The sequence below is a fragment of the Bombina bombina genome, chromosome 10 (assembly GCF_027579735.1).
Source record: "Bombina bombina isolate aBomBom1 chromosome 10, aBomBom1.pri, whole genome shotgun sequence".
NCBI lineage: Eukaryota > Metazoa > Chordata > Amphibia > Anura > Bombinatoridae > Bombina > Bombina bombina.
In genome coordinates this window covers 149,693,610-149,711,833 of record NC_069508.1, presented here as the reverse complement: position 1 = coordinate 149,711,833, position 18,224 = coordinate 149,693,610, and the positions used below count along the sequence as shown (strand labels likewise).

Here is an 18,224-nt window from a genome sequence, read left to right as displayed (position 1 = left end):
GCTATTTGATTGTGCTACCGTTATTCTTTACTTGCCACGCTATTCCCGACACTTATGCACATCAGTGTCCTCTGCCACCTGCAAAACCTGCCATCTTCACATTGGAAGTGGTAAGATTTTATAAGCCAGCATATAAATCGTTTAATTTGTCCCTTAGTGCATGAAAAGGTCAGAGGACCAAAGTTGTTTCTTTAGCTTCTTGACTAAAACTTTGCTTACCAAGGCAACAGTTGTATCTGCACACCTGCGTCCTCCACCTGCAATACCTGCAATACCTATACCTGCAATACCTATACCTGCAATACCTATACCTGCAATACCTGCAATACCTATACCTGCAATACCTATACCTGCAATACCTGCAATACCTATACCTGCAATACCTATACCTGCAATACCTATACCTGCAATACCTATACCTGCAATACCTGCCATCTATGCATTGGAAGTGGTAAGAATTTATGAGCCAGCATATAAATCCTTTAATTTGTTTGTACCATAGTGCATATAAAGGGGCATATTTATCAAGCTCTGTATGGAGCTTGATGCCCACGTGTTTCTGGCGAGCCTTCTAAAGACCGCTGCTCCATAACCTGTCTGCCTGCTCTAAGGTGGCGGACAAAAATCAACCCAATCAAATTGGCCACGGATCTGCAGGGGGTGGTATTGCACCAGCAGTTTACAAGAACTGCTGGTGCAATGATAAATGCCGACAGCGTATGCTGTCGGCATTTATCGATGTGCAGCGGACATGATCCGCTATATCGGATTATGTCCACTCGCACCATATTAAGTAGGCCCCTAAGGTCAGAGGACCACAGTAGTTTCTATAGCTTTTTGACTGAAACTTTGTTTATCAAGGCTTATTTGGAGACTGGATAGTCTGTTTTTAAGATGCATTGTTGTCCATTCTACTAGATAAGTTTCCACTTCTTAGGTTTTCAAGAATGAGACTTATATTGTACAAATTTGTATAAATTTGCAAGGCCGCAATTTGGTTTTTATTACATACTTTCTCTAAACTCTACTGTTTAGCAGGGAAGACACAAAACTGCTGAATGCACATGTCTACTTGTGGAATCAACAGTTTGAGTATTAGTTCCCAGAAGTAATGGCTGGTGGACCCTCACCACATTATGAAAGAAAACAAAATGTATGTTTACCTGATAAATTCATTTCTCTTATGGTGGTGAGAAGGTCCACAAACCCAACCAATGTCATTCTTGTTTTTAATTAATGTTTTCTTGTTTCCACCTCATTTTCCCTGCTATATCTCTCTCTACTTCTTCTTTCTTGGCTATACATTAGACTGGAATAACAGAGGTGGGAGGGATTAGAGCTCTTAGAGCTTTGTAAATCTTTGCCTCCACCTAGAATCCTAGGTTACTCAAAGCTCTGCCTGACCCAGCCTACGAAACACCCTAACCCCAACACACTGGACGCCACTTTTGCACTGCCCAACCTCAAACATATAGTTAAAGTCAGCTCCAGAGCAGCAACACATTACTGTTTGCTACCTGAACATATCTGATTAGCCAGTGACATGAGATATACATATGCAGCTACCAATCAGAATCTAGCTCCCAGTAGGGTATTGCTGCTCCTGAGCCTACCTAGCTATGCTTTTAATCAAAGGATACCAAGAGAACAAGATACATTTTTGTGAAGGGACATTAAAGAATATTACAATACATTTGTAATTACATGTAGTAAAACATCTTTGCAATATACGTTCAGCATTTATTTTGTTCTCCTTTCCTGTAATTTGATTCTGAATATTGTGGGCTTTCCAATTCATGTTAAACATGGAACTGCAGACACAGCTATATTCCATACAGTCATTGGTTACACACTCTAGTAAGCCATTTATAACCATTCTTAATTAGCCTTGCAGAAAAGGAAACCTAAGTTACAATATGGCGGCACCCCACTGCTTTTATAGACATTAACTTTACCCTTATTTTTTCAATATTTTAACAACTAATATAATTTTACAAATGTACGTACAAATTATTCTCAAGCTAATCTTTGCTCTGAATACATAATTCAAGCAATGATGTATGCAGTGCTTAATGTCCCTTTAAATAAGTTAATTGAAAAGTCTCTTGCAATTACATATACATGCTGTATCTGAACCATGGAATCGTAACCACTTTGATGCGTTGCGGCCTGAATGTGTATGACAACCTGTGGTTGTTATGAAGGGGAAAACGCCAAACCAAAACTTTTTTTTCGGCAAACCCCCACACTACAGGCCGGGGTGGTGACTTCATAAAGGGGCGGTGTCAGTTCAGCTGCAAGGGAGCTGGATGGTGGAGATTATTCAAACCCGTGAATCTCTGGCCCCATAGCAGCTACAGACACCTCAAGAAGTCACTTATTATTTAAAATGATGGTGATCTTAAAAAGCACCAAGCACCCAAAAATAAAAAATAAATATTTAAAAATGTATAACATGAGGTTTACTGGGGAGGGGATCTTTAAGGACACATAACAAATAATCTATTTTTACAGTTAGACACCCAATAAGGTTTGTTTTACAGTGAAAAAGTCCGTTTAAAAAAAATTAAAAAGAAGTGTCCAGCCAGCTGATCGCTGTGGTGAAAGTGAAAACCTGGCAACAAATGTGTTTCATTTCTACTCTAAGCCCTCTAGTTTTTAAAAACAACCCCAAAAGCCTGTGGGCCCTTTTTTAAGTTTGGGTACAACTTATAACAGTTTAGTGAGGTGATCACTGTAGCAACACTGATCACCGTTATTTACTAAAACCTTAACAAAATATATATTTTTAAAATTTTTGTTGCAGCCTCCTCACATGCAATGAAATATAAATATAATAATGTTATATATTGAATCTGCAGGGTCTGCTGCATAAAAATATTATATATATATATCATTTTTATGGATGACTCACTAAAATGACTTAAAATAGTGTTTAAATTTAAGCAGAAAAAAAGGTGTGAAAGGGTTTATAACTGATTTTTTGTCTTATCTTCTCATCTCTTGTAGGATAAAAATATTTATTCTGTCATGGCTACCAAACTGCCTACACGAAATCTATCCTCATGTTGAAAACAGTGTAGCAGCAAAATCTTTGCAGGTAGGCTGTGTACATTACAATATCAAATGTAACTGTGTGTGTTTGTATATGTGTGTGTGTGTGTTTGTATATGTGTGTGTGTGTGTTTGTATATGTGTGTGAGAGTGTGTGTATCTGCAGAATCTGTTGGCGCTCTACAAATACCTGATAATAATAATAATAATGATAATTATAATAAAGTGTATGTGTGTAAGTATATGCCTGTGTGTGTGTGTGTTTGTATATGTGTGTGAGAGTGTGTGTATCTGCAGAATCTGTTGGCGCTCTACAAATACCTGATAATAATAATAATAATGATAATTATAATAAAGTGTATGTGTGTAAGTATATGCCTGTGTGTGTGTTTGTATATGTGTGTGAGAGTGTGTGTATCTGCAGAATCTGTTGGCGCTCTACAAATACCTGATAATAATAATAATAATAATAATGATAATAATAATAATAATAATTATTATAATAAAGTGTGTGTGTGTTTGTATATGTGTGTGAGAGTGTGTGTATCTGCAGAATCTGTTGGCGCTCTACAAATACCTGATAATAATAATAATGATAATAATAATTATTATTATTATAATAAAGTGTGTGTGTGTGTTTGTATATGTGTGTGAGAGTGTGTGTATCTGCAGAATCTGTTGGCGCTCTACAAATACCTGATAATAATAATAATAATGATAATAATAATAATAATTATTATAATAAAGTGTGTGTGTGTTTGTATATGTGTGTGAGAGTGTGTGTATCTGCAGAATCTGTTGGCGCTCTACAAATACCTGATAATAATAATAATGATAATAATAATTATAATAAAGTGTATGTGTGTAAGTATATGCCTGTGTGTGTGTGTGTTTGTATATGTGTGTGAGAGTGTGTGTATCTGCAGAATCTGTTGGCGCTCTACAAATACCTGATAATAATAATAATAATGATAATAATAATAATAATAATAATTATAATAAAGTGTATGTGTGTAAGTATATGCCTGTGTGTGTGTTTGTGTGTGAGCCTATACATGTCTGAGAGTGTGTGTGTGTGTGTGTGTGTATAGATGTGGAGTGTCTGTGTGGTGTTTGTAAATGTGTATGTGTGTATATATGTGTGTATGTGTGTGAGTGTATACATGTCAGAGTGTGCGTGAGAGTTTGTGTATATGTGTGTGTGTGTGTGCAAGAGTGGGTGTGTGGTGCTAGTAAGTACAGGTGGCTCTCGGTTTACAACGGTTCAATTTGCACCGTTTCAGAATAACAACCTTTTTTTTCAGTCATGTGACTGTTATTGAAAAGCATTGAGAAGCAGTGCATTAATTAAAATAACCAGTAGGTGGAGCTGTCTGCTTCTGTTGCATCAAAGATATGCAAGCCAAGCACACAAGCAGGCTGAAATGAATCAGTGTACCTAGCTAGACCTGAGCTATCGAGCAGCTTTCAAAGGAACAAGATCTTCCTGTCTATAAATCAGTCCAGGTTGGAATGCAAAGAAAGAACTGTTTGCAAAAAAATTCAAGTAAAGTCTGTGTTGTGTGATTTTTTTATTAGGTTTATAATGCTGTTTTAGCAAATGTTTTTATTCATTTAACTTAGTTTAATTATATATTCTGTGTCTAATGCTGTTTAGCATTTCAAGTCTTCATTTCAAAGCTTTAAAAATAATGTATTAGGTGTTACTTATGACAATTTTGAGAGGGGCCTGGAACCTAACTCCCTCACTTCCCATTGACTTACATAATAAACAAGGTTTCAATTTACAACAGTTTTGATTTACAACCATTCCTTCTGGAACCTAACCCCGGCATAAAATGAGGGCTACCTGTATATATACAGTATGTGTATAAATGTGTGTATGCATGTTAGTGTACATATGTTTGTGTATGTGCAGTGTATGAGTATGTGTGAGTGTATATGTGTGTGTATGTATTTCTTCATATATATAGATATTAAAATAACAAGAGTATTGCATTGAGCAATGATACTTTTTTATTGGACTAACTATACATTTCTAAACTCAATGCAATACTTGGGGGTCGATCCGATAAAAATCGTCGCCCGCAAAAGCCGGCGACGCCAATAATTGCGCGGATTTGGTATCCTATATACGGCGTAAGCTAGAAGTTACGCGCGTATATTTCTGCCGTCGCCCGCAGTTTTTTGGGCCATAGGCAGGTATACCAAACCCGCGCAGTTTGGTATCCAATATGCAGCGTAAGGACTTACGTGGCGAAAATGGAGAAAACTTACTCCATTTTCACCTCGCCACAAAAAGCAGCCGTAAGAAGCCTTACGCTGACTATTGGAGCCCCGTAACTCCCTAAACTAACTAGAAAATAAACCTAACACCTAACGCATGCGCAATGTCTATCTCCCTGTCAACCGCGATCTGCTAAAATAAACCTAACACCTAACGCATGCGCAATGTCTATCTCCCTGTCAACCGCGATCTGCTAAAATAAACCTAACACCTAACGCATGCGCAATGTCTTTCTCCCTGTCAACCGCGATCCCCCCCCCCCCCGAAATCCCTAATAAAGTTATTACCCCCTAAACCGCCGCTCCCGGACCCCGCCGCCATCTACATAAACTAACCCCCTACTGTGAGCCTCTAAAACCGCCGCCATCTACCTTATCTATCCCCTAATCTGACCCCTTACACCGCCGCCACCTATATAAAAATTATTAACCCCTAATCTAATCCCCCTATACCGCCGCCAGCTATATTAATATTATTAACCCCTAATGTAAGCCCCTTACACCGCCGCCATCTCTATTAAAATGATTAACCCCTAATTTAATCTACCTACCCCGCCGCCAGCTATATTATCTATATTAACCCTAAGTATATTATAGTTAATATAGTTATTACATTATATATATTAACTATATTAACCCTAATCATATTAGGGTTAATATAGTTACTATAGTATTTATATTAACTATATTAACTCTATCTAACCCTAACACCCCTAACTAAATTTATATTAAATTAATCTAATTAATTTATAAACTAAAATATTCCTATTTAAATCTAAATACTTACCTATAAAATAAACCCTAAGATAGCTACAATATAATTAATAATTACATTGTAGCTATGTTAGGGTTAATATTTATTTTACAGGTAAATTGTTAATTATTTTAACTAGGTATAATAGATATTAAATAGTTATTAACTATTTAATATCTACCTAGTTAAAATAATTACCCAATTACCTGTAAAATAAATCCTAACCTAAGTTATAAATACACCTACACTATCAATAAATTAAATAAACTACAAACATCTATCTAAAAATACAATTAAATTAACTAAACTAAATTACAAAAAAAAACAAACACTAAATTACAAAAAATAAAAAAAAGATTACAAGATTTTTAAGCTAATTACACCTATTCTAAGCCCCCTAATAAAATAATAAACCCCCAAAATAAAAAAAATTCCCTGCCCTATTCTAAATTAAACAAATTTCAAAGCTCTTTACCTTACCAGCCCTTAAAAGGGCCTTTTGTGGGGCATGCCCCAAAGAATTCAGCTCTTTTGCATTCAACAAATACAATCCCCCCCCCCCATTACAACCCACCACCCACATACCCCTATTCTAAACCCACCCAAACCCCCCTTAAAAAAGCCTAACACTACCCCCCTGAAGATCTCCCTACCTTGTCTTCACCACACCGGGCCGAACTCCTGATCCGATCCGGGCGATGTCGTCCTCCAAGCGGCAAAGAAGAATTCTTCCTCCGGCGATGTCATCCTCCAAGCGGCAAAGAAGAATTCTTCCTCCGGCGACGTCTTCCTCCAAGCGGCAGCAAAGTCTTCATTCTTCCGGCGGCATCTTCAATCTTCTTTCTTCGCTCCGCCGCCGCGGAGCATCCATCCCGGCCGCGGAGCATCCATCCCAGCCAATCAGATTGAGCTCGCATTCTATTGGCTGATCAGAACAGCCAATAGAATGCGAGCTCAATCTGATTGGCTGATTGGATCAGCCAATCGGATTGAACTTGAATCTGATTGGCTGATTCAATCAGCCAATCAGATTTTTTAACTTAATTCCGATTGGCTGATAGAATCCTATCAGCCAATCGGAATTCGGCGGACGCCATCTTGGATGACGTCATTTAAAGGTACCTCATTCCAAGTTCAGCAGTCGGCCGGGATGGATGCTCCGCGGCGGAGCGAAGAAAGAAGATTGAAGATGCCGCCGGAAGAATGAAGACTTTGCTGCCGCTTGGAGGAAGACGTCGCCGGAGGAAGAATTCTTCTTTGCCGCTTGGAGGATGACATCGCCGGAGGAAGAATTCTTCTTTGCCGCTTGGAGGACGACATCGCCCGGATCGGATCAGGAGTTCGGCCCGGTGTGGTGAAGACAAGGTAGGGAGATCTTCAAGGGGGTAGTGTTAGGCTTTTTTAAGGGGGGTTTGGGTGGGTGGGATTGTATTTGTTGAATGCAAAAGAGCTGAATTCTTTGGGGCATGCCCCACAAAAGGCCCTTTTAAGGGCTGGTAAGGTAAAGAGCTTTGAAATTTGTTTAATTTAGAATAGGGCAGGGAATTTTTTTTATTTTGGGGGTTTATTATTTTATTAGGGGGCTTAGAATAGGTGTAATTAGCTTAAAAATCTTGTAATCTTTTTTTTATTTTTTGTAATTTAGTGTTTGTTTTTGTAATTTAGTTTAGTTAATTTAATTGTATTTTTAGATAGATGTTTGTAGTTTATTTAATTTATTGATAGTGTAGGTGTATTTATAACTTAGGTTAGGATTTATTTTACAGGTAATTGGGTAATTATTTTAACTAGGTAGATATTAAATAGTTAATAACTATTTAATATCTATTATACCTAGTTAAAATAATTAACAATTTACCTGTAAAATAAATATTAACCCTAACATAGCTACAATGTAATTATTAATTATATTGTAGCTATCTTAGGGTTTATTTTATAGGTAAGTATTTAGATTTAAATAGGAATATTTTAGTTTATAAATGAATTAGATTAATTTAATATAAATTTAGTTAGGGTTAGATAGAGTTAATATAGTTAATATAAATACTATAGTAACTATATTAACCCTAATATAATTAGGGTTATTATAGTTAATATATATAATGTAATACCTATATTAACTATAATATACTTAGGGTTAATATAGATAATATAGCTGGTGGCAGGGTAGGTAGATTAAATTAGGGGTTAATCATTTTAATAGAGATGGCGGCGGTGTAAGGGGCTTACGTTAGGGGTTAATAATTTTAATATAGATGGCGGCGGTGTTAGGGGCTCACTTTAGGGGGTTATAGATATAATATAGCTGGCGGCGGGGTACGGGAGCGGCGGTTTAGGGGTTAATAACTTTATTAGGTTGCGGCGGGGTAAAGGAGCTGCGGTTTAGGGGTTAATAGCTTTTTTATTGTTAGGCTAGTGAGGGGGATAGCGGATAGAGGGTTAGACAGTGCGGGCTATGTTAGGGAGGCGTGTTAGACAGTGCGGGCTATGTTAGGTAGGCGTGTTAGACAGTGCGGGTGTTTTAAACTTTAGTCAGGTTTTATAGGCGCCGGCAGATTCTAACGTGCCGCAAGTCACTGGCGACGCCAGAAATTTGTACTTACGCAGATTTCTGGACATCGCTGGTTTGTGAGACTTACGGCACGTTAGCATCTGACGGCGACTTATATGGGATGGCTCGAGTTGCGAGCTGAAACTGCGGGCGACGCCGGTTCCCTCGCTTGCGCCGCAAACTGCGATCGATATCGGATCGCGCCCTTGATATCTAAATCTCTGGACTAACACGGCTACTCCAATCAACGTTTATATATATATATATATATAATGTGTGTGTGTTAGAGTGTGTATGCATGTGATTGTATATGTGTGATAGAGAGTGAATATGTGTGTATATGATGTGTGTATATGATGTGAGTATATGGGTGTATGTGTGTGTTAGAGTGTGCATGCATGTGATTGTATATGTGTGATAGAGAGGGAATATGTGTGTGTATATGTGTATATGTGTGTATGTGTGTGTTAGAGTGTGTATGCATGTGATTGTATATGTGTGATAGAGAGTGAATATGTGTATATATGATGTGTGTATATGATGTGAGTATATGTGTGTATGTGTGTGTTAGAGTGTGCATGCATGTGATTGTATATGTGTGATAGAGAGGGAATATGTGTGTGTATATGTGTATATGTGTGTATGTGTGTGTTAGAGTGTGTATGCATGTGATTGTATATGTGTGATAGAGAGTGAATATGTGTGTATATGATGTGAGTATATGTGTGTATGTGTGTGTGCGCGCGTGTGTGTAACTGACATCCGATTATAAATGAGTGCTTATATTCCTGGAACTGATTTATTTTGGGGGGTATAAATGAGAATATATGGCAAGGATGAAGAGACAATCAATGATTGTGGATAAAAAGGACTCCCTAAAATAGAAGGTTAAGGTGGAAATTACTTGTGGGGTAGGGAGTGGGGTCAGAGTAGGAGAGGTTCCCGTTTAGGAAGTACCTGTGTTGGGTGAATATAAGTAAGGTGGTTTCTTAGTCAAGACCACACATAGTGGTGGATCACAGTTGATCTATTTCTGTCTTTCTGTATGACATTTAGGAGGAACTAGGATAAAAATATTTACTGGTTGTCTTTGAAGGCTTGGCCTAAGAGCTTTCTTTTCATAATGTAATGAGACTCTATGAGCCATCATTCCTGGGATTCAACTCCTGGCCACTAGGAAGAGGCAAAGATTTCCAAAACTCTAAAAGCCCTTAATCCTTTCCACCTCTCTTTTCTTTGACTCCACAGGAGGATGTGAAGAATTGTGGTGCTTCAAATTATTTGTTGAAAGTGGTTCTCAGATTTGTGACCCATTACCCCCCTCAGAGAGCTGACTACAAGGATAGAGGGTTGTATTGGGCAGTAACAGAATTACACCCTATGGGAGTTAGTCATAAGCCCTTGCTTCTTCTGTTAGGTCGTCATTGTACTCCTAATTCAGATCCTCTGCTGCTGCACTGGATAGGCTCTCTACTCTCTTTTCTGCAGTTGTTAAGCACGATAGAGTGGGTGCATCTGAGGTGAGTGCAGCCATTTTATTCACTCACAGAGCCCACAGGCTATTAGCAGGTACATCAATTTTGTAGAACATCGTAGCCAGAGGATACATACTTATTACAGACAATTACCACCTTTTAGTTTGACTATTTTTACATAATAGTCTATTATACATTTAGGAGATATTCTTTGTGATTTTCATATTTTAACATTATTTCTTTCATGCTCTGGATTTAAATACACTTTGGGTTCTGTAGTGCACGCATTAACTGCGCATTCGGCTCTGTAGTTCACACAGAGAGCATGTGTTGGCCTCTGTAAGTGCGCACATAGATTACACACATCAGCACTCTGTTGGTACACACCTAGTTAGAGCGCATCAGTCCTCTGTTAGTGTGATCTGAGATTGTGCACGTTGGCCCTTTGTTATTGTGCACTGAGTTGGCATACATCTGCATTCTGTATAGTGTGTGCGTCAGTCTTATGTACTGCGCACCAGGATATCGCACATTAATTTATTCTTTCCACTTGCCTTTTATCTATTAGTGCAAGTCTGCCTTTTTTCATTTATTTGGGACATATTATTTATATATTATTATATATTTACATATTTGCATGTGCTGGATTCTACTCTTTTTTCCGAGCTGTAGTGCGCTCTCATTTCAGTTGCCGCGCTCCATGAACAGATAGTTTTTTTGTTAGGTTGTTTGACTGTGCTACAGTTATTCTTTACTTGTCACACTTTTCTCGCCACTTGAGGCAATGGTTGTACCTGCACACCTGTGTCCTCTGCTACCTGCAATACCTGCCATCTTCGCATTGGCAGTGCTAAGATTTTATGAGCCAGCAAATTCTACCACTTTAATGTGCTTGGTAGGAAAGTCCTGTCTGGTAAAACTATTTTTGTCCTGTCCAATAAATGGTGGATAGACATGTGCATTCAACAATTCCGTTAACTGCCGAATGTGAAAGATGGCAGCCGCAATTCTGCTCTTTACGGAAACTGATTTCTTCTTGTGAAAGAGAAACACACAAAGATATGGATTTGCACAGATCTTAGTGTGCTGCACTCTCACAAGAAAAAATCCATCTCCGAAAAGAGCTGAATGCCGTAAGCTGCAGCCTTCTTCCACATTTGGCAGTTAACGGAATTGTTTAATGCACGTCTATCCACAAATTATTGGGCAGGACAACATTTTTGTAAGGCAGGCATCTAAACACCAGATAGGACTTTTAATTATTTTTTCGGTTAGCAGTTCTAGTTTGCACCTCATTTTCCCTGCTTTGTCCTTTCCTACCTTTCTACTACTTCTTTCTTGGCTACACATCAGACTCGAAGAGGTGGGAGGGATTACGTGCTCTTAGAGCTTTGTGAATCTTTGCCTCCTCCTAGTGGCCAGGAGTTGAATCCCAGGAGTAATAGCTTGTGGACTTTCACCAACATGAAAGAAATACATTTATCAGGTAAACACTAAGGGGCATATTTATCAAGCTCCGTATGGAGCTTGATGCCCCGTGTTTCTGGCGAGCCTGCAGGCTCGCCAGAAACAGCAGTTATGAAGCAGCGGTCACAAAGACCTCTGCTCCATAACCTGTCCGTCTGCTCTGAGCAGGTGGACACACATCGACGGAAATCAACCCGATCGAGTACGATCGGGTTGATTGACACCTCCCTGCTGGCAGCCCATTGGCCGCGAGTCTGCAGGGGGCGGCGTTGCACCAGCAGCTCTTGTGAGCTGCTGGTGCAATGCTGAATACGGCGAGCGTATTGCTCACCGTATTCAGTGATGTCTGTCGGACCTGATCCGCTCTGTCGGATCAGGTCCGACAGATATTGATAACTAGAGGCCCTTAGGGTCAGATTGGGAGTGGAGCGCAAAATTGCGCTTTTGCAAGCGCAATATTTGCGCTCCACTCATAATACCAGTGCACACAATTGTTGCATTTAAGCTTTGTGCTCATGAGAGTGCACTTCCATAGACTCCAATAGGAGCCTCGTTCTTATGCCGTCATATACGGCACAGAACCTAAGTGCAGCGAAGGGCAGCAAATTTAAAATATAAATGAATATATACACATAAAAACACATACATTTATATGTATATAAGCATATATATTTATAGAGAACACACAGTTCACCATAGACCGCAATGTAAAGGCACTTGCCAGTGCCTTGTTTTTTCTAACACCGCACACTTTAACCCCTAAAAACTGCTTTGTGAAATTATTTAAAAAAATAAATAAAGAAACCTAACACTTAAGTTTGTGGGGCAATTGGGGCACATTTTGAAAATTAACCAGAAATATGATCTCTGGTTAATTTTCGGAGCACTAATTGCTATTGCAAGCTTGCGGTAGCAATTACCATCCACTTGTAATGGCTGGTTATTTATCACGTGCCCGTAAACGGGGGAATTTGCCCATTTATAGGCTCGCAATAAATTAGCGCTCCACTTGTAATCTAGCCCTAAATAAATAGAAAGTTCAATGCAATTTGTAAATGATACACAGAAATTGTTATACAGAGTATAATCCTAATTTGTTACATTTACACAGAAACATTCAAATCACAATCAGAATTTGCTAAATCATAATCTTAAATACACCGCTGTATAAAAAAATTAAAAGCATTAAACACAAAACAGAAAATACAAAGCATAAATGTAGTATAACTTAAAAAATATAGACAAGGACAAAAAATTAAAGGGAGTCACAATTTTTTTCTTTCATGATTCAGATAGTGTGTGATTTTTAACAACTTTCCAATTTACTTCTATTAACTAATTTGTTTTGTCCTCTTGGTATCTTTTGTTGAAGTGGATGCCTCATGTTGTTTGTTCACCCAGTGTGTTCCGCTAGCTCCCAGTAGTGCATGGCTGCTTCTTCAACAAATGATATCAAGAGAATAAAGCAAATAAATAATAGAAGTAAATTGGAAAGTTGTTTTAAATTGTATGCTCTACCTGAATCATGAAAGAAAAACGTTGGGCTTCTAAAGTACATGAAAATAAAAAGCACAAAGTGTAAATGCAACACAACTCTTGTGTCATTCAATACTTAATTGTACTGTGCTTGTCTCTCCTTCACATTCAGAAATGCAAAGAGAGATGCCATTGGGGCAGTTTAAGTTAGAAATTCCAGAGAAAATTTGCCCAAAATACCAGAGAATTTTTAGCATTTTTGCTATCACTCCATTTAAACAGAAATACAGCCTTGTTTTTTAGATTTACTTATCAAAACTATATATTTTTCAGTAGACAACCCAAGGTATTGATATAGGCTGATTTTGGTATTTTTCATGCCACCATTTCCCCGCCAAATGCAATCATATTAAAAAAAAATCGTTAGCTTTTCTCAAATTTTGGGTTTCTTAATTAAATTATTTACATATCGCTTGGCAGTCATAACACAAATTAATGTAAAAGCTTCTCTGAGATCCCCTTTGTTCAGAAATAACAGGCATGCATGGCTTTGCCACTGCTTTTTGGTAATTAGAAGGCTGCTAATTGCAGCTGTGCATCACACTTCTAATACTGTATTGTAGTGAAGGGGTTAATCAGGTAGCTTGTAAGGATAATTGTATCTGGAGTGTAGAGATTACCCTCCCACCTGACACCTACCATCCCTGATCCCTATCTGATCCCTCCCAAACAGCTCTTTTCCCTCCCCCCCCCCCCCCCGACTAGTCACCATCATCTTATGTACTAGCAGTTTTAGGGCATTTATTATTATTATTATTATTTTTTAATCTATTTATTTATTGTAGGGATCCCTCCTCAATCCTCCCACCTCCCTGATCCCTCCAAAACAGCTCCCTATCCTTCCCCTCTAACTAGTAGCAGCCATATTATGTACCCAGTTTATAGTTTTGTCTTTTCTTTATTTATTTTTTATTACTTATTAATAACAATTTTTCTGTAGTGTAGAGATCCACCCTCCCCCTCCCTCACTAAACTTTTTTTTTTAGGATAGGTAACCTTCCCCTCCCTCCCCCCTTCTGTGATGCAGTGCCATCCCGCCTTCCTCCTTAAACGGCATCACCGCAAGCCGATATAGTGACACAGTCACTGAGGCCCATTTATCAATCTCCGAATGGAGCTTGAGGGCTGCTCCATAACCTGTCCACCTGCTCTGATGAGGCAGACAGAGATCGCCACAATTCAACCCGATTGAGTAAGATTGGGTTGATTGACACCCCCCTGCTGGCGGCCGATTGGCTGCGAGTCTGCAGGGGGCTGCGTTGCACTAGCAGCTCACAAGAGCTGCTGGTGCAATGCTGAATATAGAGAGCATATTGCTCTCCGCATTCAGCGATGTCTGTCAGACCTGATCCGTACTGTCGGATCAGGTCCGACAGACCTTTGTTAAATAGGCCTCACTGTCTGTATTGGCAACCTGCCTTCATATGGTATCTTCTCCCTTAACATATATAGGCAGATGCCTTCTGAATCTGGCTGCAGTCATCACTATCAAAGCTGATAGAGGAGACCGCAGCATGAACCAGAAGATTGGAATTAGGTACTACATCAACAGAGTACACTGGGCAAAGTACTCTGTAACGTAGTACCTACGTCCAAATGGCTTAAAGTGATGGTAAATCCAAGTGTATAACAAACGCTAGGATTTACCATCACTAAAAATAAGGTGGAGTTTAAGTGATCAGATATGTAAAAAAGGGTGCTAAACTTACACTTTCTGTGCCGTTGCACATCACTAAACTCAGCAGTTCCAGCCGCCCATGGCACATCGCTCTCCTTCAATGAGGTGATGTTTGCACCTCTAAACCAATAGCCGTGCGTGTCAGCTGACAGTATTCTGTATGCATGCACGGCTATTGGTTTAGACGTGAAAGCAGCACATCATTGGTAGAAGACTGATGTGCCGTGGGTGGCCAGAGCCGCTTAGTTTAGAGATGTGCGGCACAGAAAGGGTGAGTTTAGAACCCTTTTTTACATATCTGAACACATAAACTCCAATTTATTTTTAGTGATGGTAAATCTGAGCATTTGTTAAATGCTCGGTTTTACTATCACTTTAAGGGGTTAATTGTTTGATAGAAAACTTAAAATCTGGCTTTAACATTTAACAGTTATGCCAATTAATATACAGTATAAATAACTTAAGTTACTACCAAATTCATTTGATACTATATTTTTATTTTTTAGGAAAGACAAAATATTCCTGAGCCCTTCCCACTTTTGTTGTACACTGACCCATCTGTTACGGAGATTCATGAACCTGAAACGATCAGTCAATCTGAGTTATTGCCAGAATTTTTCAAAAAAGCCAGAGAAATCGAAAATGTCCCAGAGAATGTGTCTCCTCCAAATACTAATGGTGTGAATGTTCCTGAAGAAGTGGTGTCATATAGACCCCAAACAACAAGACCAAGCATCCATAGTAAAGACCCCTACTTTTCACCTGCTCATATAATGAACTTACAAATTGGCGCATTAAATTGGAACAACGATATGTTAAGTACTTGCACAAACTTGGGTCCCCTATTATTAAATAGCCAAAATATGATAAAGAGAAATCTCCATGAATTGGATTTGCCTATAACCAATGATGAAGAACTTAATCCTACCTCAGTTGACTTTGAAACAGAAAACAAAGTATCTCTAGATTTTCAAGGGACCAGTCCATTATTCAGTTTAATAAATAATACTCATACTTTTCCTTCTGATCAAATTAAAGATACCAGTCTGCCAGACATAAAGAATTATTTTCCACAGATGCTGGCAAAAGGACCATAAGTAATGTTAATATTATAACACAGGACTACATGAAGAACCCCACTACTTGTGCCCTTCAATGTAGGTCACCATCGGCTCAGCACTCAAGCGATATCCAAATTGAATATTACAGCATGCCCCCATAGAAATGTATTATGTGAGGAATTTAACGCACCTGTGCTATCCAACATGCTGATTTTAGCTTTCTCCTAGACTGTTACATAATAAAAAAAAAAATAACTTTGGGCGCACAGGACACAATAGTACTATTATTTTTCCCTCCATGTGTAATCCAAGCCTGAGAAAGCCTGGGAGAGGAAACATGCCAAAAGCAGTTCTCCTGCAATTCGAAGTTGGGTCCCTGATAGTTTTATACACTTTTGAGTTTACAAAAATATTTAGGAGCGAGCACTCTTAGAGCAATTTGTCGGTGCCCATCAAACTTGTACGAATTCTCAAATGGTGGAACCAGTGGATTTGTGAATATCTATGTGTATGTTCAGTCTTTCAACTCTTTTATGGACATTAACTAGAAAGAGAAAACCAGCTACTTCTTTCTTCCTCAAAAACAAATAAAGTCCTAAGATACCTATAAGGTAATAAGAAGGCGCAGCATCTTGTAATCCAAAAATCAACAAATGTATAAAGGAATGTGTGATAACATACTCACAAGGTATAAAGCTAGTGAAAGCTGACTGGCCTCTTGGCAGTGGACCAGCTCACTGAACAACCATGACAGGACCCTGGAACTCCACAGGCAACTCAGTGGGACTCCAGAACCAAATCAGTATCAAAGCAGCAGTGAAAGTATGTTTTGAAAAGCTAAAAACTTTAATAAAACATAATTAGAAGGGATCACTTAACATCAGAGCCCCTTAATAAAGGACACTTTATAAGGGGCTCTGATGTGGAGTGATCCCTTCTAATGATGTTTGAATAAAGTTTTTAGCTTTTCAAAACATACAGCACTATAATTTCTCTCCAAACTAGAAACTATTTGATAATCCTTTTCAGTTTATTTTTAAATAGAATAAATGCAAAGTGGTATGTTATTTGTAAAAGATACACATAAATATACAAAGTATGAGCATAATTTGTTAAAGTTACACAGAAACTATAAAATTATATTTAGAAATTTTAAAATCACAATCCTAAATACACTGCTGTATAGAAAATGAGATACAAAATATAAAGTGCAAAGTTTAAATGTTATAAATCTTAATCTGAAGTGTAAAATAATGAGTAAATGCAAAAGAACTGTCTTGTCATGCAGTGCTATATGGCACTTGGCTTGTCTCTCCTTAATGTACAGAAATGCAGGGAACACTTCTTGGACAAGTATAACAAAATCTGCCTTTTAAGAATTTCACTAAGGATCTCGCAGTACTGGAGTATCATTTTAGATCATCTCATCTGAGCAGAGAGGTTTTGATAATCATGCTCAAAGTCCCTTTATATACCTACACATAGTACAGTATACTTGATCCCAACAATCAATTAAACTATACATAAATATTAAAGGGACAGTCTAGGCCAAAAAAAACTTTCATGATTCAGATAGAGCATGTAATTTTAAACAACTTTCCAATTTACTTTTATCACCAATTTTGCTTTGTTCTCTTGGTATTCTTAGTTGACAGCTTAACCTAGGAGGTTCATATGCTAATTTCTTAGACCTTGAAGGCCATCTCATTTCAGAATGCATTTTAACAGTTTTCAGCACTGGAGGGTGTTAGTTCATGTATTTCATATAGATAACACTGTGATTGTGCACGTGAAGTTATCTGGGAGCAGGCACTGATTGGCTAAACTGCAAGTCTGTCAAAAGAACTGAAATAAAGGGGCAGTTTGCAGAGGCTTAGATACAAGATAATCACAGAGGTTAAAAGTATATTAATATAACTGTGTTGGTTATGCAAAACTGGGGAATGGATAATAAAGGGATTATCTATCTTTTAAAACAATAAAAATTCTGGTGTAGACTGTCCCTTTAATGTGAAAAAAATATATGATTCCAATAAATAATGAAAAAAAGCATACGATTATCCTGGAGAATAATAAAGTAAAATCTTTTAGACATAATAAGTTGTAGACTAGAGGTTCATTGTTCCTTTCTGCAGGTAACATCTCTGTTTATTGTGTTTTAGAAATGATAACGTGTTTTTCAACTCAGGAAGGAAATGAAACAATGTGGATGTAAAAAATAAGAAGCATACATTTGCAATGCTTTAATATTGTGAATTAACTGTTTTATGCCAATTACTTAAATCAAAGGAATCTCTTATTACTTAGTAATTTAGGAATGGCTATGATATTGAATGATATTTTAAGAGTCATGTGTGCCTGA

General features: G+C 38.0%; 1 protein-coding gene across 1 annotated transcript in view; it reads left to right on the top strand.

Annotated features, from left to right (window-relative positions):
• Positions 1 to 17,962, top strand: part of LOC128640925 (interleukin-12 receptor subunit beta-2-like) — a 186,073-nt gene extending 168,111 nt beyond the window's left edge. The window contains exons 15-16 of the mRNA XM_053693385.1: positions 3,010 to 3,100; positions 15,308 to 17,962. Coding sequence (XP_053549360.1) covers positions 3,010 to 3,100; positions 15,308 to 15,898 — 682 coding nt within the window. The 3' untranslated portion in view covers positions 15,899 to 17,962. The remainder of the gene's footprint in view (positions 1 to 3,009; positions 3,101 to 15,307) is intronic.
• The last annotated feature ends 262 nt before the right edge of the window (positions 17,963 to 18,224 follow it).